Source organism: Medicago sativa, chromosome 2 (assembly GCF_051527215.1).
Source record: "Medicago sativa cultivar Bolivia chromosome 2, Bolivia_mono, whole genome shotgun sequence".
Taxonomy (NCBI): Eukaryota; Viridiplantae; Streptophyta; class Magnoliopsida; order Fabales; family Fabaceae; genus Medicago; species Medicago sativa.
Genome location: NC_140750.1, coordinates 72,056,082 through 72,080,856, shown reverse-complemented (window position 1 = coordinate 72,080,856; position 24,775 = coordinate 72,056,082). Strand labels below are relative to the sequence as shown.

The 24,775-nt window shown below is 31.8% G+C and overlaps 2 protein-coding genes across 2 annotated transcripts; both read right to left on the bottom strand.

The window, feature by feature from the left end:
• Positions 1 to 282: 282 nt before the first annotated feature.
• On the bottom strand, positions 283 to 5,712 carry LOC146950412 (putative terpene synthase 11). Its single transcript, XM_085746333.1, has 7 exons — positions 5,388 to 5,712; positions 3,920 to 4,181; positions 2,396 to 2,768; positions 1,627 to 1,845; positions 1,385 to 1,523; positions 1,032 to 1,286; positions 283 to 716 (listed from the first exon to the last, which is right to left on the bottom strand). The coding sequence occupies exons 1-7, from the start codon at positions 5,547 to 5,549 to the stop codon at positions 423 to 425; spliced, it is 1,704 nt and encodes a 567-aa protein (XP_085602459.1). The 5' UTR covers positions 5,550 to 5,712; the 3' UTR covers positions 283 to 422.
• A 5,281-nt stretch (positions 5,713 to 10,993) lies between these two features.
• On the bottom strand, positions 10,994 to 18,338 carry LOC146950411 (putative terpene synthase 11). The gene is made up of 7 exons (XM_085746332.1): positions 18,131 to 18,338; positions 15,183 to 15,447; positions 12,916 to 13,288; positions 12,190 to 12,408; positions 11,957 to 12,095; positions 11,611 to 11,862; positions 10,994 to 11,463 (listed from the first exon to the last, which is right to left on the bottom strand). Exons 1-7 carry the CDS (start codon positions 18,296 to 18,298, stop codon positions 11,170 to 11,172), a joined length of 1,710 nt encoding a protein of 569 aa, XP_085602458.1. The 5' UTR covers positions 18,299 to 18,338; the 3' UTR covers positions 10,994 to 11,169.
• Between the last annotated feature and the right edge of the window lie 6,437 nt (positions 18,339 to 24,775).

Sequence of the window (24,775 nt, the reverse complement as noted above, 5' to 3'; positions counted from 1 at the left end):
ATGAATTCAAAATTTTTATCCCTAATGCAATTTGAAAATTTATTTTCGGTTCTTGTGGTGCACTAAAACTTGCACAAGATTTGGTGATTAGAATTTCAAAGAGCCTTATAAATGAGCAGTATACCAATCTTAAATCTCTGATTATGTTTATTAACTCCTTCCCCTTATTATCATTTTTTGAACAAGTCAAAATGATATACAAGCATATAACCAACTAAAAGGTTCTCCTCAGCACAAGAAATGCACGAGAAGAACGCTGAAAGTATACAAAAAAAAAAAAGGTATTATCATCTTATAATTACTGTGGCATTTTCAATGGTAACCAAATAGTGATCTCATAATCTAAATGGTAGTTATTATCATCTTAAATGTGCATCATGAATATGATTGTTCAAATAGAATAAAATTGATATCTCTTCAACTCAATTGCTAGTAGGTAATGATGTGAAGATCAAGGTTTGCACATAGTCATCAACAGTAAATGTGCTTTGATCATCTCCATGTTGATAAATAACTTGAGCAGTTCTAGCCATGTTAAGAGAAGCTTTGACAACAGACAAAGGTATGGTTTTGGTCATGGCAAGACCATTGAGCTCTCTCCACAAATTCCCTATTAGCATCCTTATGTGTTTCCTTGCTTCATTTTCATCTAAAATATTACTCTCTCCCATCAGGCACTCTATGCTGGAAGCATTATCCCCTCTTTCCTGTTCCTCCTGATGAACATGAGACATTAGTAACATCTCATCACAATTTCACTCGTAACATATTTTTTTTCAAAGAATTTCACTTGTAACATGTTATTGGTCTAATTGGACTCAATTCTCGGTCCTTGTCGCTAACAAGATATAACAGATGTCTATATAAATATATAAATTCACTGGCTATATTACACAAACCTACGTACGTTAGAGATGAAAAAAATGAAACTAATCTCTAATTTCAGTGTCTAACAATTAGAGATGATATCTGTGGTTTATAATTTTTAATCGCAATTCAACTTTTTTCGCTACGCAGATAAAATGAGATACCTTTGCAGTTCCTAAGTCATCCCATAGGCGAAGAATTTGTCCTGAACATGAGAAGAGTCTAGGATATGGCTTCATCATCATGGAAATGGTGGTTTCCTTTGAGAGACCATCACCAATGAGGAAAGTAGCATGCACCATTGCCATGCATGATCCAACAGAAATTGCTCCATTATCCAAATATGTCTTAAAACTTGGCACATATCCACTATTGAACCATTTGGCTTCTTCCAGATATGCGTCAAACATGTCCATCCACTGCACCAATTAACCAGCAAACTCGAATTATACTAATCTGTTTTTAACAATAGTTATATTGTATGTTATAAATAGATATTGGATATCCATGTTCTTACTGTTCTTTTCAAGTAAGAAACAACAGTTAGTCCATGTTCTTTCTGAATTCTATATGCAATTTCATTTGTGGTGTTATATAATGCCATATAGCATATCTTCATGTATTCTGGAAGTTGCTCCATTGCATCAAGGTCCCATCTGTAAAACATAAAGTTTAGTCATGGTTAATTAATTTATAATTAGTTTCTATGGTTAATTAATGAAGTTTAAATGCATTCAAATTCTATAGAAACAAACAAACCTTTTGATTGCTGTTGTGAAAAGAACAAGTTCATCTAATGTACCATAATTGTCAAAGATGTCATCAATAACATCCAAAATGCAAATGGTTTTTGTAAGTTCAATACGACAATTTGAATAACATGGTTCTGGAAATATCCCCACTGTCCATAAGAAACACTCTGTTGGTCTATCTCTTGCAAAATTTAGTCTGTCAATAAGTCCCAACTCTTTCCACCACCTAAACAAATCCAATAAACTAGTTACAAAATGTAGCATTTCTCAGGGAAATTGTTGCATTTTTGGCATACATCAAAGTTGGCATACATTATTTTTGAATTTGAAAAAACTTGATAGCACTACTAGGAAAAAGAAAAATTAAAAATCAAAATTTAAGAAAAAATAAACAAATTGTGTCTCTAATTTGTTGTCACCAAATCTAGTCACATTATTAAAGACTAATTTTATAATTTTCATATTTAAGAATCAGTTTCTAATTCAATTTTTTGGTATTTTGACATCGGAGTACTATTCAATGCAGATTTGAATTTAGTGCAATCGCAAATTTCTTGCATTTCTACATTCAGCACATTGATGACCATTGGATAAAGGTCGGACGTTGTAGAAATCAAGCAAATTTTATTTTTTAAATCTCAAATACGAGCTTGAATCTGGATCATATGACCTTGATCAAACGGTCAGTGGTCACTAATATGATAGTGCAACAAATCCATTCAATACACACTTAATTCAATTTTTTATTATAGTGTAATCTTGAGCATAAAAGTCACCTGCAGATTTCTGTTAATTCTCTTTGGTGTAATGACTGAATCATCTCAGAGTCTAACTTTGCCAATTCCAAAAGAGTTGGTATTTGGTTACTTTCTTGACTATATTCTTCCATGTAGTTTCTAGCTTCTAACCTTCCCATTCTTAGGTGCTTTGGAAGTGTTAAGGATTTGGCAATCTTCCTGCCTACTTTAGGACTAAGGTGTGGGATTAACTTATTTAGATGAGCACTTGAAAACTCCATGGCTTTCTTTAATATTTCTTCATCTTCTGTTCCTAAATGTGATGCCTCATATAGGCTCAACATACCCCAAATGTCTTTGGTGAGTGACTCCTTGAAATTGCCACTCTTGTCCAAAAAGTTCTTGAAAACGTCTACAACAAAAACAACAGAATAACTTTTTTAATTTATTTTAGCAATGCTTATAAATCCGATTATATATAGTATTAAATTAGATAGTAATACATTCATTATTGAGGGAAATGCATGCCAATATAAGAGTGTGACAATATACGCACAGATGCATTAACTTACTGGATTAAACTGATAAAGCACCGAAGCTACAACTATTTAAATATAGTATTAAACTATAAGATTAGAACAATGAAGAGATATATTAGAACCAAGGCGAAGTTGACAAATGGTAACTTATCATATTTAAGAATAAATGAAAAATGTAATCGTTTTTTTAAACAAAAAAAAAATGAGAAAAAAATTAACAATTGGAACACGTTTCAAAAAACTAAAGTAAGGTTATTAATGTAATTTTAGTGGTTATTTATTTAGTTTACAAGTGCTCCGGATCTCAGTTATAAGCAAAAGTTATTTATTTGGTCTATAATCAAGACCAAATAAATTAGTTCTTAAATGTATCTAAAAAGTTAACTTTGAAGTATAATCTCAAATTCATAAAAGGGTTTGCACATGATAGAAAAACCCTTCATAAAATATCCAGAAACTCAAAATTTTTAAAGTGATAACCCATAAGCATGATCTAAACCTTCGTCCTCATTTTATTCTTCCTCCTCGCCCATCCTTTGTAACCCATTTGTTTAGATATATGAATAAATCTTAACCCTGTTGATAAATCTTAACCTTGATGATGAAGTTATGAATGTGAAGAGAAAGATCAAGGTGAGGAAGATGAAAGGGAAATGAGTTTTATTGGGATTGATGATAAATTTAGTGATGAAGGGGAAGATAAAGAATTTAAAATATATATATATATATATATATATATATATATATATATTAATTTTGTTTAACTATTCTTTTAAAAAATTGAGCTAAAAATGCCACTTAATTAAAAAATGTTGAAGCGGCATATCATGTCATTTATTATATACAGTCAACATGTCACATCATATTATTTGTCTAATCAAATGAGCTTAAGGTCTAAAATCAAATAATCTTAAAATAGCAAGGATAATCAAAAACTGTTTTTTACATTATTTAACCCTATATTTGTCTATTGAGATGGCAAATTGTACCAACGCATAAGAAAAACGCAAAGAATATAATGTACCAGAACTTGTAGGCCAGCCATTATGCCTCAGTAAACGAAATTGAAGGGATGTGCCAAAGAGGTCCTGAGAAAGGTCCCAATCACATATCCTCCCAAGTTGAACATTGATCTCATCTTCCAAATGGTGAGTAATTCCCAGCCCTTGGATTGAGTCAATCATCTTCAATGTTACCACATGATCACTTGAGTTAAACAGTGTCTCTCGACTTCTTTTAACTTGCTCCAAACGTTTGGTTCTATCATCCGTTTGTAAAGGTGCCACCTAACACAAAAAACATGAAACAGAATTTTTTTTTCTGTAACTAAAAAAAGAAATATTGGTAGAATACATCGATTGAGAGGAAATAAACTTGCTAGAATAAAAAAAATATGAATTTGTGAACAAATTTACAACATACATGTTAATAGCATACAACCATAAAATGTCTTCCTTCAAAAAAAAAAACAATAAAATGACTATAAATGTGACAAAGGCTACAAATATAAACAAATAACGTGTATGAAGAAGCAATGCCTCGATATTTGTAACATTAAGACGCCAAAGTCATTGTTCAATTTGTAATGGATCGAAGTTAATCAGTCTATCTGCAAATGAACATTGAAACAACATGAAAAATCATAATAATGCCACACCAAAACGACGTGTTACACTAAGACAATAAAATCACAAAACAAAAACTAATATATGTGAAAAACATTTATTTACATGAAAATGTAGAGAAAAACAAATTAGAGTAGTGATATTGGGCTAAAAATTGGTCATAAATCACCCGTTGTCGGTGGATGAAGAGGATGAACAAAGGAGACGAGAAAAATAAAATTTGGCGCAGCAGCGGCTAGGTTTTATGTACTTGTTATACCAAATTTACAACCACATTGAAATAGAGTTCTATCATTATTTCGTGTTCGGTTGGGAGGCAAGTAAAGTTTGACTTAATTTTTTTTTATTTAGTAAACGAACTCATGTTACCATGAACAATTTGCTTTTAATGAAGTTTATTAACGACTTGAGTTTAATTGTTTGGTTTATCATTATATAATTTGCTAAGCCAATACAATATTTTTTTTAATAAACATATGTGAGAGAAATAAACTATAATATCTGTAAATTATTTTAATCTCGACTATTCCATAGTCCAATTAAATATAGCACATATAGTTAGGACGCAAAACTAATTACAACTTATTAATTTATGTATAATACATCAATTTGATATTTAGAGAGTTACTAAATCCTTTTAGGAAGCATCTGATACAAAGATAGAAAAGATGAGCCATTTCCTAAAAAATACAAAGTCCTGTTTTGTTTTGTTTTGTTCGATTTACTTAATTGTTATAGTCTTAACCTTCTAATTTGTTATACCTTGTCATTGAGAATGAGATGGTGCAACTGCATATAATGGTTGGCGTAAGAGGTGTAGTGCTAGTAGTGTAAGAGACTATGAGATCAGAGATTACTAAAACCTACCTTGTCATTGAGAGCAGTGGAATTGGTCGATAGTTTACGATGCATGAACCCTGGTTTTGATTTTTGTTGCAATAAGATTTGTGAACGATAAGTTGAAGACCATGAATTGCAACATGCAAGTGCACTTGTGAGACATGAAACTCTAAGCTCAGTAACAACCATTGTATTTGTACGAGTACACTCTTATCTCTGTACCTTTCCTTAGGTTATTTGTTATAATAATTAATAACACAAAATATGATTGCCAGCTTATAAAGACTCTATAAATTGAGTGGCTCTATGTTACTAAATTTTGTCCCTAGAACAAACGACCCAAATAGGCAAATACTGTGAAATAAAGTTGCTCTCTGCAAATGTCATGTGGGCGTGTATACGGTAAAAGCCAGTACGTACCGTTGCAGGTAATAAATAAAGATTTTTATGTCACTTATGTGGCCCTAATTTTTCCGTACCTATGCGTGTAAAGTTTTCATCCACGTTTTTTTTACTAAATTTTCACTACCTATGATTGCAATGTAGCAGTATATTTTCAAGTGATTGTTAAAGTGAATGTTGGAAACGAAGGTTTCTGGTGCTCCTCTAAACATATACAAGTACACAGTAAAAATATTTCTTCATAACTCTACTCATAATTTAACATCATAGGCATCCATCTCATAAACAAATTGAAATATGTGGGGACTTCTTTTCACTGATGTGATTTGTCCGTGACTCCATTGGGGATTATTTGAGAATCAAGCCTACCATATTTAAGTGTTTGAAATTATTCATATATATTTCAATATTTATATCACTCTTTCATTTTTATTTGTCTTTGTTATTTATGTTATGGTTCGTTATTATTGTATACTAGCCTGTAGACGTCCTCGTGAGCTTAGCTCAGTTGGTATGGATAATGCATAAAAATATGCAAGGTCCGGGGTTCAAATTCCGACCACCACAAAAAAAAAAAAAACTAGCATGTAGACGGACAAGGGTATTTTAATCGAGGTGACCATTGTTGCTAGTCATTTATTAAGGAAAATGTTATATAGACACCATCTATTCTCATACACCCCTTGTACACTCCATGCACTAAGAAGAGAGAAGAAGAGATGAGTGAGAAAGTGTGCTTGTGTGGGATCCACATAGCTACGTGTCGGATTTTTGTGTGGATGTTAAGGGGTGTATTGTCACCTAAGAATGTCTATGTATCATTGCTCATTTATTAATGTCATGTATTATTGTATTTGGACTTCAAATCTCATGTCCCTTACCGGCAACATACAACCAATCAATCATCCATCACTCACATAATTGTGTGAATGTACTATTTTTTTTTTAAGGAGATGTGTCAATGTACTACTCCCTCCGTCCCGGAATAACTGACCCATTTTCTAAAAAAAAGTGTCCCAAAATAACTGACTCATTTCAATTTTCAATACAACTTTCATCATTCCCAATACAATATAACACTAAATAATACTACTTTTATCATTTCCAATACAATATATTCCATTTTCCCTTTTATTTATACATTTTTCTTAATATGTGTGAAAAACAAAATTGTGTCAATTAAATTGGGACGGAGGTAGTATTCTCGTCCTAGTGTTTAGGTTAAATATAGGAATTAAAAAAGTTGCACTACTCCATAATCCGCCCGATATTTATAATTTATAACTAGATTTTTGACCTGTGCTCCGCTCGGCTTTAATGTAAAGGGATTGACATACGAATAATAAAATGCAATATATAATACGTAACGGTGAAAAAATAACATGTGATAATCCATAGTAGACAAAATAAAACACTTCATAAAATGTATGACATCTAAAAATATTATAAAAGAAAATTCGGTAATCCTATCAATAATTCAGGTATATATAACCAAGCTTACATGGAAATTAGGGTAGCCGAAAAAAAAGTATAAAATAGAAGGCATCAAACATGATCATTGATATGCTCATAGTTTCTAGAACAAACGTGCAGCATCAAATACGTGTAGAAAATATTTTCTTCAAAAAAAAAAGGCAAGAGGATAGGAATGAAATTGGTGCAATGCATTTTTTTAGATGGAATTTGTTAGGTAAAATAATTGCAAACCTAATAAAGCAAATGAGTGGGAAAAAATTAGGTTAAGTTGCTGCAGACGTAACAAAATTAATAAATAAGGATAAATAAGGATGTTAAAAAAAGGCATGAAATTAAAAAAAAATCCAAAAAAAAATGTGTAAAATTCTTGACAAAAAAAAGTATAAAATAGAAGGATCATACGTGATCATTGATATGGTAGAAAATATTTTCTTCAAAAAAAAAGGGCAAGCGGATAGGAATGAAATTGGTGTGCAATACATTTTTTTAGATGGAATTTGTTAGGTTAAATAATTGCAAACCTAATAAAGCAAATTAGCGGGAAAAAATTAGGTTAAGTTGCTGCAGACGTAACAAAATTAATAAATAAGGATATATATAAAGAAAACACTTTAATTTAGCTCTTTTAGGTTGGCTTTTTTCTTTCTGAAAATACCCTCAATTTTCAATACATGTTAGTTTTTTTTTTCTTCTCTTTATCATTTAAAAAGTGTAACAAACTAGATGAATATATTTATACAAACCTTTTCATTATCCCAATTATACCCTCAAAAAACTATTTATATAATATTGCTGGTGTCGCTAAAAAAAATATCCAATTTTTTATATATATTTTTTGTGTCATTGAAATAGATAATTATGGTTAGTTTGATTTGTTATAACTTGAAAGCAACAAACATTTATATTTTTTTAGTGTTAATCAAAATCAAAATTTCATAAAAAAAACAACGCTCATAAAACGTTAGCGCAATAAAAAAATCGAAAATACAAGCATGTGAAAACGTTAGTGTCCGTCTTTTCGCTGGTCAAAATAAGAAAAAGGAATAAAACTTGTCCTTATTCTTAGGAAAATATAACACATATATGCAAATAGAATGACAACAGTTGAGACAATAATCACCAGAGAAACTATACACTATGAATTAGACCCCAAATCTACCTAATTATTGGAGGTATGTGCTTGATGAAAGTCGTTCTTAGCATCAAACAAGATAAGTATTTGTATATCGTCTCCACAGGGAATAGTGCGTTATCAAGGACAGTTTAACATCAATTATCATTCCAAGTACTAAGAGTACTTGTTTGTTTGAATTGAAATGTAACTAGCTAAACTAATTGCAAAAAGTAAAAGTTGAGATAAATAAGGATTGAAACTTGTTAGGAGTAGCGTTCCTTAACCAAGCGTCACACGTAACCTAATGATCCGTACGAATTCTAACTTTGTAAACAACATTATCACAATCAATTCTAAACTATCCTTCGTGTCCAAAGTGATATAATTAACTCTAAGGTATCGTTTAAACATTCGTGTCCAAATCCCTTAAACGATAACAAAGTCGATCAAATAACCTAATCGACCGTGTCCAGCCTGATTAAGTATCCGAAAGCATTTAACTCTTGATTATGGTGATTATCACAAGATTAACAAAGATGTCAAGTAAGTTAACCTAAGATATATTGCTACACTAGCTCTAGATTCAAGAGTTTGTGTCCAAAGCATCTTGAATCTCATTGAAAGTATTAACACAAGAATAACAACAATATTGAATATAAATTGCTAGAACCATATATTGCAAGATCAAAAGATTACATGTTTAGCAAGGATCAAGTACCTCTCATCCCAACAAAGGGTATTTAGCTACACATCATCATGGAAGCCTTGCAAGGATGGATTGAAAAGGAAGGAACCATTACACTTGTGATGTCTCAACAAAGGAATAAAGATCCAACTTCCAAAACCACTCTCACTCTATATGATCTACCTTATTTCTCTCTATAAAGTTACAAGCTAAAAGCTATGAAAAAACTAAGAGAAAAGGATCCTAAAAATATCTAAGAAAATCCCAACATAATATCTTCAAGGAATAGCAAGTGGGTATTTTATAGCCTCTGCCCTGCCTGAACTCGCAGATGCGAGCTACATCACTCGCAGATGCGAGTTGCTTCTCTGGACCAATGAAAAGTTGCCACGTCATAAATGAGGAGTTTAAACCGCCCTAACTCGCAGTTGCGAGTAAGGGAGCTCGCAGTTGCGAGTTGCTCGCATCTGCTACTCGCAGTTGCGAGTTTGAGTGCGAGCTGCATCTCTCCTGGATCAGCTTCTGCCCAAATAGTGTTTTTTCATGGTTTTGGTCTTTAAGCTCTGTCTTGAGGCTAATTTCTGCACAAAAGGATAGAGTAATGATAAGTAAAGCGTAATAAGGCATTTAACGCTTATTTCTCGGCTTTTCCTTTAATTACTTGCAAAGCAAGCAACAAAAAGTGCTTAAAATATATCATGAATTTAACACTTCTTGGCATTTATCAGTGCTTTGGAATATATTTGGTTAAAGGTTTGAGAGATTTTAATTTGGCTTTTAATTTTGTGTGGGAGGACATAGTCTGCATTGGAGGCTAAGAATTTGATAGCATCCATGATTAAGAGATTTGTTCCTTAATCTCTTGATGACACTTCAATTGAATTGTCATGAAGTTTTCTAAAAGGCTCTCTTGAAACCTAAGATGCCTGCCATGATTTGTTGAGGGGTTTGAATAGGAGGGGAATTTTGGGTAGTGTTAAATTCGTTATGCCTCCAACCATGGTTGGAGAAGTTATTTCCCCTTGGAGAATTAATTATTCAAATTCTCATGATTATAACCCCTCGGACTATTTGCTCCGATACGGCTTTCTATAGCAAGATTGCCGAATACCTTGAAAGGGGCATTGGGCACAACAACATTGACCCTAATTCTATTAACATTTTGCAGAACAAGATTTAGATTTTGGCATGGTGATTGAAATCATACCTTCCTCCATCTTTGGAGAAAGGCTTGTAGGCCATGGTGTTTTGTCATTTTCCGGAGTACGGTCACTTGCCATGATGATGGATGAAATTAAACAGAAACAAAATAAAAGTAACAAAATATGATTGGGAAAAAAGTCAGATCAGTTTTCAACCAGTCTCGCAGGAACTTGTGATCATCAAGGTAACCTTTTTTTCCCCTAGTATGCAAAATAAAGGAATTTTTTTGCCTCGGAAATGCATGCATAAGGATGATATATTCTCTATTTTATTGTTTATTACTACTCTATCTCTAGTAATAAACATATGTCTTATACTAACACAAAATCTTATTCTTATGGCAATTCATGTTAGCTTGACCCATTAAGCTCAAAAATCCATTTTTTCATCCCAAAAAATCTTACACCATTCTCATACTTCAAACCATGTGTATAGCTTAGAGGTATACCCATTTTAAGAAGAAATTAAGACATACACAATCTGAAGGAGCAAGCAAAACCTCCCTATTATTGGTATCCCTATTTTGCACTTCCTAACTGTTGTTTAGATCGCAGCATCCCTTATCAATTTTTTAGAGGTATACCCATTTTGCTCTTGCTAACACTGTTATAGCTTTAACCATTTTTCCTCCATGAAAATATTCCTCAGGGCTCAGGTAAATATGGTGGTTAATTCCTCCCAAGCTAAACAAAATAGTTCATAATTCTTGTAGCCTTTATTTCTACTTAGCCAAAGACCGCAGTCTTATATATAATAAACAATATGATCCATGACATTCCTTCAAAAAAAAATATGATCCATGACAAAAATATGTCATTTATAATTTTATTTTATTTTTTTTCAATGTACAAGTTATTTTTTATAAGCATTGCATGTTTCCCTATTTTTCAAATAAAATACTATAGGCATAGAATCTGTATCTCTTCAACTCAATTTTTAGTAGGTAATGATGTGAAGATCAAGGTTTGCACATAGTCATCAACAGTAAATGTGCTTTGATCATCTCCATGTTGATAAATAACTTGAGCAGTTCTAGCCATGTTAAGAGAAGCTTTGATAACAGACAAAGGTATGTTTTTGGTCATGGCAAGACCATTGAGCTCTCTCCACAAGTTCCCTATTAGCATCCTTATTTGTATTCTTCCTTCATTTTCATCTGAAATATTATTCTCTCTCATCATGCATTGTATACTGCTAGCATTATCTCCTCTTTCTTGTTCCTCCTGAACATCAAAATTAGTAAGATATGTCATTAATCTTAATTGAATTTTTAACTTGATTGCAATTTGTTTTACAGGAATCATGGTATTTTTAAAAACAAAGTGTATATATATATATATATATGTAAATTTGGCCGGTGCAAGTGATACCGTTGAAGTTCCTAAGTCATCCCATAGTCGAAGAATTTCCCCGGAGCAAGTGAAGAGCCTGGGATATGACTTCATTATCATGGAAATAGTTTCCTTTGAGAGACTATCACCAATGAGGAAAGTGGCATGCATCAATGCCATACATGATCCTGCAGAAATCACTCCATTATCCAAATATGTCTTAAAATTTGGCACACTTCCATTATTGAACCATTTGGCTTCTTCAAGAAATGCTTCAAATATGTCAATCCACTGCACAAATTAATCACCAAGTCTACAATTATTAACATGTCACTCTTTGGTATACTTTGGTTTATGTTAATTTATATGACATTTAGATTCTTACTGTTCTTTTCAGGTGAGAAACAACGGTTAGTCCATGTTCTTTCTGAATTCTATATGCAATTTCATTTGTGGTGTTATATAATGCCATATAGCATATCTTCATGTATTCAGGAAGTTGCTCCATTGCATCAAGGTCCCATCTGTAAAACATAAAGTTTAGTTTAGCATAGTTAATTTATAATTAGTTTCTATGGTTAATCAAGTTTAAATACATAAAATTCTACAAAAGCAAACCTTTTAATTGCCTCTGTGAAAAGAACAAGTTCATCTAATGTGCCATAAGTGTCAAAGATATCATCCATAACTAGCAAAATACAAATGGTTTTTGTAAGTTCAATGCGGCAATTTGAATGACATGGTTCTGGAAATATCCCTACTGTCCATAAGAAGCACTCCGTTGGTCTATCTCTTGCAAAACCAAGTTTGTCAACAAGTCCCAACTCTTTCCACCACCTAATCAAATCAAATAAACTAGTTATGAAATGTAGCATTTCTCATAACATAGTAGTAGACAAAAAGAAGTATGAAGTTTTTGATGTTCATGGCAGAAATTAATGTTGGAATACATAAATTGAGACATAATTTGTGATGTTCCTTGTCGCTAAAATTAGTGGTAGAACTAGAGACAAATTTCAAAAATTTCATCTTTAAATATCGGTTGCTAATTTAATTTTTTGGTAGTGTGATATTATATTCAATATTGATTTAGATTTGGTGTCATCATAAATGTCACGCATTCACATGGTCAAGAGACCATTGGATCGAGAATAGACAAAAATAAAGCAATATTTTGATTTTTTTTTTTAACTCGAAAATACTAAGTTTGAAATCTGAACTCTACGATCTTCATCCTACTACTTCTGACTAACGCGTGAAATTATAACCGCAACAAATCCAAATCAATTTTGTCCACCTTTAATTAAATATTTTGCTGTGGCATAATCTTAAACATAAAATTACCTGCATATTTCTGCTAACTCTCTTTGGTGTAATGACTGAATCATCTCAGAGTTTAACTTTGCCAATTCCAAAAGGGTTGGTATTTGGTTACTTTCTTGACTATATTCTTCAATGTAGTTTCTAGCTTCTAACCTTGCCATTCTTAGGTGCTTTGGAAGTGTTAAGGATCTACCAACGTGCCTACCTAATTCAGGACTAAGGTGTGGGATTAATTCACTTAGACGAGCCTTTGAAAATTCCATGGCTTTCTTTAATATCTCTTCATCTTCTGTCCCTAAATATGATGCCTCATATAAACTCAACATACCCCAAACGTCTTTGGTAAGTGATTCCCTAAAATTGCCACTCTTGTCCAAAAATTTCCTGAAAACATCTACAACCAAACAACCACACTAATCAAATCATCAAGTTTATTTATTTTAGCAACAATTAAGTATGACAAAAAAAAAAAGCAACACTTAAGTAACCTTTTATACAATACTTATAAACGTGAATATAGTAGTAATACATTCATTATTGAATGAAATCCAATAATGCATGTCAGTATAGGTGTGGCACTATAGAAATAGATACATTAATTCACTCGTTTTTTTACTGAAAGACAGTACAAGGACTTAATCATATCATAATAGAATATTGGGGAATTAGTCACTTTAGTCCCTGAATGGGAGAGAATTCGTCACTTTAGTCCCTGAATGAAGAGAAATTGCAAAACAGTCCCTGCATGGTCAATTTCAGGGACTAAAGTGACTAACGGAGTCTACATTCAGGGACTAAATTGACTAACGAAGTTTGCATTCAGGGACTAAATTGACTAACAAAGTCTACATTCAGGGACTATTTTGCAATTTATCTGCATTCAGGGACTAAAGTGACGAATCCCTTCCGATTCAGGGACTAAGGGCCTGTTTGGTTTGGCTTCTGAGAAGCAATTCTAGCCCAAAATCAATTCTCTACAGTGCCAAAAGCAATTCTAGCCAAAAACAACGTGTTTGGTTCAGCTTTTTAGAATTGCTTTTGTCCTCCAAAAGCAATTCCCCATGAAGCTACAAATTCTAGCTTCTAACTTTTCTAGAATCAATTCTCCTTGAACAACGTGTATAGGTTTGTATATTTTATTATTACAACACGTTATTTTACTTTATTGCCCTTTATCAATTCTCATTCTTTATCAATTCTCCTTTAGCTATGTCTATTTTAGTAATTATACATTCAAAAGCAATTCTACATAATTGCATCCAAACATAAATCATTTTGTTTAATCAATTCTACATAATTGTATCCAAACATAAATCAATTCTCTCAGAATCAATTCTGTCAGAATCAATTCTATCAGAATCAATTCTCTCAGAATCAATTATATTCAAAGCTGAACCAAACGGGCACTAAAGTGACTAATTCCCCTAGAATATTAGATCATATGCTTCCTTATGATTGCTAAAGTTATTATTATTATTTTAAACAATAAAGATTATATTATTTACAACATGATCATAAATGCCTGATTTCTACTAAGTCTATTTTGATGGCTAAATGCAGGGGTGGAAACATTGGGGATGCCTAGAGCTTCATCATGTATCCATAAGGTCATTATGTCATGTAAGTATAATTCACTTAATGGCTTCATGGATATTGAATATGTTGGGGCATAAGTTCAAACATGTGATTCTACACTTTTCTATATTCAAGGTTTGTGATTTTCAGCATTAGATTATTTGACAACAAAAATTATATATTTCTCGTATTTTTAAGAAAATGTTTTGGTAAATTAACTGTATATGTTTGTTTCATTGGGAATATTTGTATAGGGGGCATGTATGTCAAATTTGAACTGTTTTGACTTAAGTTATATATCTTTTGGTTTTGTCCCCCACAAAATCAAAAGTCTGGTTTCGCCTCTTGTTGAAGTAATAAATAATAGTTTTATATAATGTATATTTAATAATTTGAACATCATTACAATCCCACTAAAGTTATAAATAAAAAGAATGGATTTGATTCTCCACATTCTAATATGTAGAGATCTACGTTTATATATGTGATTTCCTATATTTAATTTAACGGTGAAGTTATAGTCATTAGACTTCTCGATAAAAAAATAAATTTGGAATCTCTTTCTTTCATTATACTATTTAGTTTTTAAGAATTATATTTTCCTACGCTATGTTTTGATTGTTTATTTCTCTCTTGACATGACAAAATAGACCAAAGCATAAGAAAATTCAAAGCATATACATAAAGTGGATCCAAATAATAATGCAATATACCAGAACATGTGGGCCAGCCATTATGCCTCAGTAACCGAAATTGAAGGGATGTGGCATTAAGGTCTTGAGAAGGGTCCCAATCACATATCCTCCCAAGTTGAACATTGATCTCATCTTCCAAATGGTGACCAATCCCCAGCCCTTGGATTGAGTCAATCATCTTCAATGTTACAATAGGATCATTTGAATTTAGCAATGCTTCTCGGCTTCTTCTTTTGACTTGACCCAAACTTTTGGTCTTATCTTCAGTTTGTAAAGGTGACAACTAACATGAACAAAATAAAATCTGAATATTTTTAATATAGACTAAAAAACATTTCTAAGCCAATATTTTATAAGGGTCTATCAACAAATGCATTGTTGGCACATTATTTTAAAAAATGAGTTTATTTCAATCCATTTACTTCTAAATAAAAAAGATGTGATTTAGAGTTAAACTTTATCGATGTATGTCTGATGTGATATTGTAGTTTACCGTAAAATGTTGCTGCTGCCCAATAACATCTAAAAACAAACAAATTGTGAATTGTATTAACATATATTATTATTTTGATAATTTTCTCCACTTGTGTTGTAGGAATTCTCAATACTAGTAAAACACAAACCAAGCTAGGTGGTTGCAATTCACTCTAACATTACACATAAGTTATCCGCTTCAAGCTCTAATAAGAAAGAATAGCTTTTCTTCAGCTCTTCACTAGCCATTGCCAATCCTGTTTTTGAACTCAACTCTTACACGGTCCAATTAAATGTAGCACTCACACCTAGGCCGCAAAATTAGTTCCAATTAAATGTAGCACTCACACCTAGGCCGCAAAATTAGTTACAAGTATAATTTAGGTACACTTGTGCTCCCTCTGTTTCAAAATGAGTGTCGTTTTAGGTGTTTACACACATATTAAGAAAATGCAATGATTAAAAGAAAGAGAATGGTTATTTTACCAAATTATCCTTATCAACTATTGGTTAGTTTTAAAAGTAATACTTTGAAAGTAGTGTGCAGAGTATTAATTGGAGGGTACAATTGAAAAGAAAAAGTTATTATTGCATTGGAAACCGAAAGTGACATTCATTTTGAAACAATTTTTTTTGACTAAAGCGACACTCATTTTGAAACGAAGGGAGTATATTGGATCTTTAAATTGAGTGTTTGTATGAGATAGGTTCTTCGGATGCGTTTGATAGGTTAACTAGTAAGCATTGTAAAAAAAATACAAGACAGAACATCACAACATAAGATAGAACATTACAGGATAAATTTTTATGATATTGAATAATTCTTTATCTTATACGATTTTTTATAGATAAAACGTTATTTTAGTGTTTTAGAAACTTGTATGTAAGACACGAAGATGTGTTGTGGTTTAGAGATGAACAAGAATTTCAGTTTTTGTCATGTCTCTTACTTTCAGTTAGTCATGTCCTTCAAACAATTTTACAAATCAAACACTATAAAATTAAAGTTGTCATGTTTTATCCTTCATTTTTAGCACATCATACACACCCTTAAGTTTTACTACAAAGTTTTTTAAGTCTCAAAACATGTACAATTTTGACTTTTCATTATTTTAATTTACTTTGTTAAAAAAATGGTTTGAAACCTTTTTTGGAGCATTTATTTATTTTTGGGTTAATGGTGTTTTTCCAGGTCATTTTACCGAGTTTTGGTTTACCCCCGTAAAAAGAAAACTTGGAATTTTAACTTTGTAATTTGATGATTATTTGATTTTAGACATTCATGACATTAAATTTTAAAATTTACGGTACTTTCGCACTCTGTAAATTGAGCGAATTTTGGTTTGCCCCTAATATAACATATGTTTCGTACCGTCAAAAGTAACGAAAGTACAAAACCAAATAATTTTCAAATTAGAAGATTGAGATCCAATATCTTTTATACAAGCGATAAACCAAAACTTGCCCAAATAGGAGAGGAAAACATTTAACCCTTTATTTTTTTTAGAAACCGAGTTGTTTTGCATAATCATATCTATGTTTTTCTCTCCATTCAATTTATGAGTTTGAATTAGAAACTCATAAGTTTGAGAAAGTGTTAGAAAGAGTGTTTAGAAAATATGGTATATTAAAATATTTTACCAGATACTTTAATATATCATATTTTCTAAGCCACATATGTTATCTTTTGTTATAGGGAAATGGTAACAACTGTCTTTGGGGTACTTGTTTAGAAGTCCAAAGAAGAATTTTCTTTTTTTTTTAGGAATTGTGTGTTCAATCAATTGAAATTTTAAAAATGAACATTTTCTACATAAGATTTACAAATATTTTCTTATTTTTGATCCTTAACGGGTGCTCTTATGTAGGGCACTTGTTAACATAGCCCTTTTATTTTTTAGGAAGAAGCTAAAAGACACTTGGTAGGAAACAAAATATAAAAAGTGTCCTAGAACTTTTATAGTCAACTTTTAAATAGTCTAAAAAATATTATTTTTTTCAAAAATCAAAGTGATTTATGTTTTGGTAAAAATGATTCCAACCATAAAATTGATTGAATTTCAAGTGATTTATGTTTGGAATTTTTTTTTTCAATGAGATAGGATTTATGTATGATATAAAAATGGGTTGAACAATAAATATAATTTTTTTATATCCACAACAATGAATTTAAATTTAAAAATCAAGTTTTCAGTCAAAGCTGCAAATTTTAAACACTAACTTCAAGTGAAAAACAATTCTTAAGACCCTCTCAAAAAAAAAAAAAAACAATTCCTAAGACAAAACCAACTACAACATTCCACAAACTTGTCAAAATCAATTTTAAGGTTGGAATCATTTTTAACTTCCCTATAGTAAAAACAAACACACTAATCATTAACATTAACATTAACACAGACACACACAAATCACAGTCACCCAAGACTTCATATTGGAGATTTGTTATTATGAGGATATATCATAAGATAGGGAGATTACTAATTAAAAGCTACCTTCTCATTGAGAGCAATGGACTTGATCGATAATTTACCATGCATAATCCTTGAATTTGATTTTTGTAGCGATAAGATGCGTGATTGATATGTAGAAGTCCCAAAATTACAACGAGCAAGTGTGCTTGTTAGATATGAAACTCTAAGTTCAGAAACAGCCATTGTCATTGTATTTGCAGGCTTATCTCTTTCCTTCTATGTTTGTGATAACACAAATTGGATTGCTCACTTATATAGACTTTGTATCTAGCTTCCATAATTGACTGGTACTTTGTATTATTATATTCTAATACCAAAATTCTAAACATTATTTTTTGTTTTGTTTTACATAACCATTAATTCCACATTAATCATTTTGTTTGACTAAAGCTCTCTAGAAATGTCATGTGGGTGCATTTCAGATCAGATATGGGTCAAACTGTAAAAGTTACCACTTGTTGCATGTAACGATGATAAAGTTGGTCAAGTGGTTCTAATTTTCCCACCCTATATAAGTTTTCCACCGACGTTTATTTTACCAAATAAAAGTGTGAATTTATCATACAAATATTAACTTAGATAAACTTTATTATACAAATATTAACATGCATAGATAGACACGCAGTACAAGTATTGGTTTCTCTTATGTTGAGTTTTGGTGGATTCGGTTGGTAAAATAAAAAATGCAAACTAATCTATATAGTTGAAAGAAAAAAAGAAGTCCAAATCTATGAAGCCCGGATACTTCAAAATGGAGACGTACCCGTACCGGATACGTATCGGATACCGATACTCCACGGATACTAGCGGATACGCACCCACAAAGTATCCGAATTAATTATTTAAATTTTTAAAAAATATTTTAACGGATACTTATACGATACTCCGCAGATACACAAGGATACTTATAAGATACTTCACAGATACGTATCCTAGAAAAAGATGAAGAGTAAAAAAGTGAGACGATGATGTAAACCTTCAGTGGAGATATATATGATTCAATTTTAGATATGCATCACTAGAATTGTTTCTCGATGAACCGCTTAAAATTATACTTCTTGGGAGAGATGATTCGGTTAATCAATATTAGATAAAATTTGTGTTGAGTTCTTTTAATCAATGTTTATTTTCTTCAAGTATTTTACATACATATAAGTTTTAGTATAAAAATTTTGTTGACGTATCCTAGCCGTATCGTATCCTAAATTTTGAAAAATTTGCGTATCCGCGTACCCGTATCGTATCGTACCCGTACCGGTATCCGTATCTGGGCTTCATAGGTCCAAATACATTCAAATTAAATGCAATTTCAGTTTGAATTGGTTTGCTTTGTGATATTTTTATTGAATTGTTTCAGTTTTCAACAACGTAATTACTGATACTTGAAATATGCATGTTACACATGCATAAAAACGTTACACTATTTTGTTTTTGTCAAAAAAATGCTTATACGATTTTTTAGTCACCTCTGCATAGTAATTCTATAAAATAATTATTTATTTTATATGTGAAATTCTCCACCTTCTCTGCGGATTTTACGTGCTTATAAATTTGGACATGGGTTTCTTTGACACATAGTATAGTAATTTTATAAAATATTTATCTAATTTATTCGCTAAATTTCATTAATTTATCGTAGTGTCCTCGTTGGGATTTCATGTGCTTACGAATTTAGATATAAATGTTTTTGCCACCACCGTGTAGTAATTCTATAAAATATTTATTTATTTTATATGTGAAATTCCGCTAAATTATCATCATGTCTTAGTTGTTGATTTTATGTGCTTATTAACACTAGAAACAGTACTTATCTATTGTACATTAAAATTCAACTTGATAGCAAAACTTACATTTACAATTGATGCATATGTTTTTGGGCAATGAAATTAATATAAGATGGAATATTATCAAAAACATGACGATAAACATAAGATAATGTCGCTCGAGTTAGTAAAAATAGCAGATAACTGATAAATTAGCTGATGATTTATAGTTGATGACTGATAGCTGATAGCAGTAGCTGTTAACTGATTATCACGCCCTGAACTTATTTGTGTCCGACCTTGGATTGGCACGTGGGTCACACTCTCCAACTGGCCATCTACCACCATTAATCCATCATGTTCTCTCTCTCTCTGTCTCCACATCCAATTCATGTACGTGCTCATGATTATTGAACATATCATTGAGTTTCCTATTTTTATCTTCTAAAATAATTGCCTCATCATTGCTCCCCTTGCCGATTCTAATGTCATTCCTTCCCCTGGCCCTTACTCACGTCCCCATCTTCAATGCTTATGGGTCGGTTTTGCTTGGAAAATCATAGCATGCGATTTTTCATTAACTAAAGAATCATATTTTTGGAACCACCTTCCTTACTAGTAGGACTAGTATCCAATCACTGAATTAATTGCCCCTTTCTTCCTTTCCCTCCACTATCATCAACCACTTCTCTCCCTCTCCTCCCTGCTGCTGCTCAACCCCTGACATCATCATCTTCATTAATGGTGGAGTCAGGAAAAATAAATCTGGATGGGCCACAAAAATAAATATTATATACTCCCTCCGTCCCTATATATAATCACCCTTTTATTAGAGGCAAAGGGTGCTTATATGTAGGGACGGATAGAGTATAAAAAAGTGTTTATGTTTTAATAAGCATTATACACAAAAATGACCATCAAAAATTAAATAAAATTACATACATTTAAAATTTTAAATAATATCCACCTACCTATTTCAAGTAACTTGAAGTTTTTTTTTAACAAGCCAAAAGAGAACCTACATTAAACGACAAAATATATTCCTCTCAACACAAGGTGTGCTAAGGAAGAACAACAAAGTTTAAATACAACACTTCACCAATAAGAAGAAGCAAAGTAAAAACATCTAATCAACGTCCAAAATCCAAACAATCTAAAGGACGCTGCCACCAGCCCACCACCCAAATAACCCAATAGAAACATTTACAGCATTTTGCTTCGGCCACCACATCGATAAATAATTGACCTTATCCAACAAGTGAAACATAGATTTTGCCTTATTATTAAAGTTCTATCATTTCTTTCTTGCCAAATCATCCAAACTATAGCAAGCCACAATAAGCGCATAAAATATTGTCGTTTTTTTCGAACCACCTGACAAATAAGCATAATGATGGAAATGATCCACTATAAAATTTGGATCAACTATCGAGACCCACACCCAATCACGAATACCATTGAAAGCCAAAATTATTGCAATTTAAAAACAAATGGCGATCCGATTCCACCCCACCACATCCAGAAACACACGGAGAACCCTCATCAAGTAAGACACCACGCCTACCTAAGTTATCTTTGGTACGCAACCCGTTCTGAAGGAGGTGCTAAGAAAAAACGGAAACCTTCAACGGGGCATCCTTATTTTAGTGGCTCGTCCAAGATTTTTGTTTTCCTGACTACGCCCCTTCCGAAATTCATGTTTGGTTAAGTGGGTGATAAAGGATTTATGTTTGATATGGTACATGTAGATGTAAGTTGAACCTTAAATTTTAGTTTAAAAACTATTTTTTTAGTCAAAATATCCAAATAATAGCATTAATTTTAGTCAAAATATCCAAATAATAGCATTAAATTAGAATAAATTTTAGAGGAAAAATCAATTATAATCGACATCACACAAATTTATCAAAAAAAAAAAAAAATTGTGTTTAAACTTACTTTTGACTCTTCCTACGGTGTAACCAAAATATACTATGTGTATTTGATTTCGCAATGATAAAAAATTATTTTAAGAGGATTGACTAAGTTGAAGATAAAATAATTTAAGTTTAAATACATTCATGTAAAATGAATTCAACAATGAATTTAAGTCAAAAAATCAAGGCTAAAATATGCATTTCATCCTTGCAATTATTGCGAGTTTATACTTTTGTCCTAATTTTTTTTCTAAAATATACCCCTATAACATGTTTTGTTTTTTAAGAAACTCCTTGAGGTAGAGATTTTGCTGGTTTGTGCACACTTTGAACGTCCTGGCCATGCAATATATTATATTACCTTTTTTTTTTTTAAGCAAAGTTACAGCATATTCCTATGATTTTAATATTTATAAAATCAAATCAAATTAGAGAAAAATCTTTTTTGTTTTATTTAATTAAAAATTCCAAATTTTAATAAGAATAAAATAGAAAGGGAGAATTCCTATATGGATTGCATACAACTCCTTCCAGAAAACATTAATCATCATCAACACAATCATATTCGTCTCGAGATTTTAATTTTGATCTTGATCTTTAACCTCTCACGTACACATTCATCTTACTCAAAACCACGGGAAAAAAAAAGGGTTGTGTTAACTTGTGCCCTTAGGGCACAAGTTAAGAAGCTAAAAATGGAAGTAAAACATAATTTCTATCTTAAAAACATAAGATTTTAAATTTCTAAAACATAGAATGCACAATTTCCAATAAAATGTTTCTATATTTAATCTCTTAACTTGTGCCTTAAGGGCACAAGTTAACATTTCCCAAAAAAAAATGAATCTCACACACACAATAAAGTGAATATACCTAAACCGATTAAAGAATAAGTAACTCAAGTTGAAACCCTTGATAGAAGAATTACAATAACAAAACATTCAAAGAACTTTGAGGATATCATCAGCACCACTAAAAGTGGAAATAGCACTTTCCTCCAAATTGAAAATCTTAACAACACCATCTTCAGCCAACAAATCATAATGTCTTGTCTTAACACAAAACCAAACAGGTTTATCGCTCAAATCAAGCACAAACCCGATCGCTCCCGTGAAATCACCATTCCCATAAGACAATAGAACCACTTCATTATTCACCTTCAAAATTCTCCTTCCAAGCGTCAATGTCGTCGTGTTCCCGATCGATGAGTATTTGCTGAAACTGGGAGAAGGAGAAATATGATGATGAGAAGAACAAAAAGAAGCTTCTCCTTCATCTCTATGTTGTTTTGGTTGCATGTGAGAGTAACCTCAGAAGCAACACATTCATAAATTCTTAAGAGTTAAAATAGAAAAGATTAGGATAAGAGAAAATTAGAGAAAGTGATCATTAGTTTCTGCATGATTTCTCAGGAGTGTAATTTTCTCAAACCCTAGTGGATCATTAGTTGTGGGATGTGAGATTTGAACACCTTGTTTGCGACCTTCTACTAGCATTTGAGTAAACTCTCACAACATGTTCTCCATGGTTGTAGACAACCCTATCTATCCCTAAAGCTTTGTCAACAATTTCTTGTCCCTTTCTTCCCCTTATTCACTTGCACTCATAGACTCATGTGACTCCCTACACCTTGTATTAAAGGTGATGCTTTGGCCATTAAGATATCAAAACATGAGTATCTTAAGGGAAAATCATCATGAATAATGATGACCCTCCCCTCAAGATCAATTACTTGCAATCTAAGCTATCAAATTTATGAGAATCTCCAAGTTCATGCATGGCCCCCTCTTGGTAAAGGCTTATTTTTGGAGGAATATTTCATTTCTTGTAAATCCATTGGCCTTCTAAATATACCCCTTTTTAGGATGAAACCTTATAACAAGTGAAACTGGCAAACAACATTCCCAACAGAACCCCTCGTCCCAAAAACCAATCTACATGGATATATATGGATGCTTCCAAGAGGGTTTCAAAATCGGAGTAGGATGGTTAGGGTGCAAAAAGTGTAGGTTACTTATAGAACTTAATAATGATGGCATCATATCAGGTATAGAATTATGCAATGGTTTTCGGGAGGTAAGGATAAAATTGATTTAGATAATGACACTATCCCATCTAAGGATAATATCACTAAAATTGAATTTAATGTGGTTACATCTAAAATTGAGATGCATAATTTTTTGTCTGTTTGTGAAAGTCAAGCAATATAAAACCCGTGTTAGGGGGGATTGGACTTGTGTGACATTATGTCACGGTGACATTAAATCTGGGTCACACAAAGGTGGTGTGTTGTGTGGCCCAGATGTGTTGTATGTGTTGTGTGGCCCAGATATTGTGTGGCAATGTGTGTTGTGAGGCCTAGATTTAATGTCACCGTGACATAATGTCACACAAGTGCTGTCCGTGTTAGGGGTGGTCTTAAATTTGTTTGCCATCGATTTTAGTTTTGTACTCCACTCCCATTATTTTGTTTTTCTGTTTCTATTGGTATTATTTTTCATTTATCTTTTTTAGGGTTAATTATGTTTTTGGTCCCTACAAAATTGCGACCTTGTAAGTTTAGTCCTTACTTAATTTTAATAGCATTTTTAGTCCCTACAAAAAATTTCTGCACTCAATATTAGTCCTTACTCAATCCAAATTTGTTTAATTTATGCTTAAACTCTTAAGTTTTTCAACAATTTTTTACAGGCGTGTTAAGAACGTTATTAAAAGGTCCTCCGAAAAAAATATCGCAAAAATTTGATTTCTACGTCCATATTTTTGTTACTTATATCTTAAACTTTTGTCGTTTTAAAAAATTCATATTTAATTTATTTCATGTTAAAAAATTATAGATTTTAGTAAATGAACCTTTCATAGTGTTCTAAACTTGTATAAAAAATTTAAGAGTTTAAGGATAATTAAACAAAATTTATTTTAGCAGGGACTAAAATTATAAGTAAATTTTTTTTGTAGGGATTAAAAAAGCTATTAAAATTAAGTAA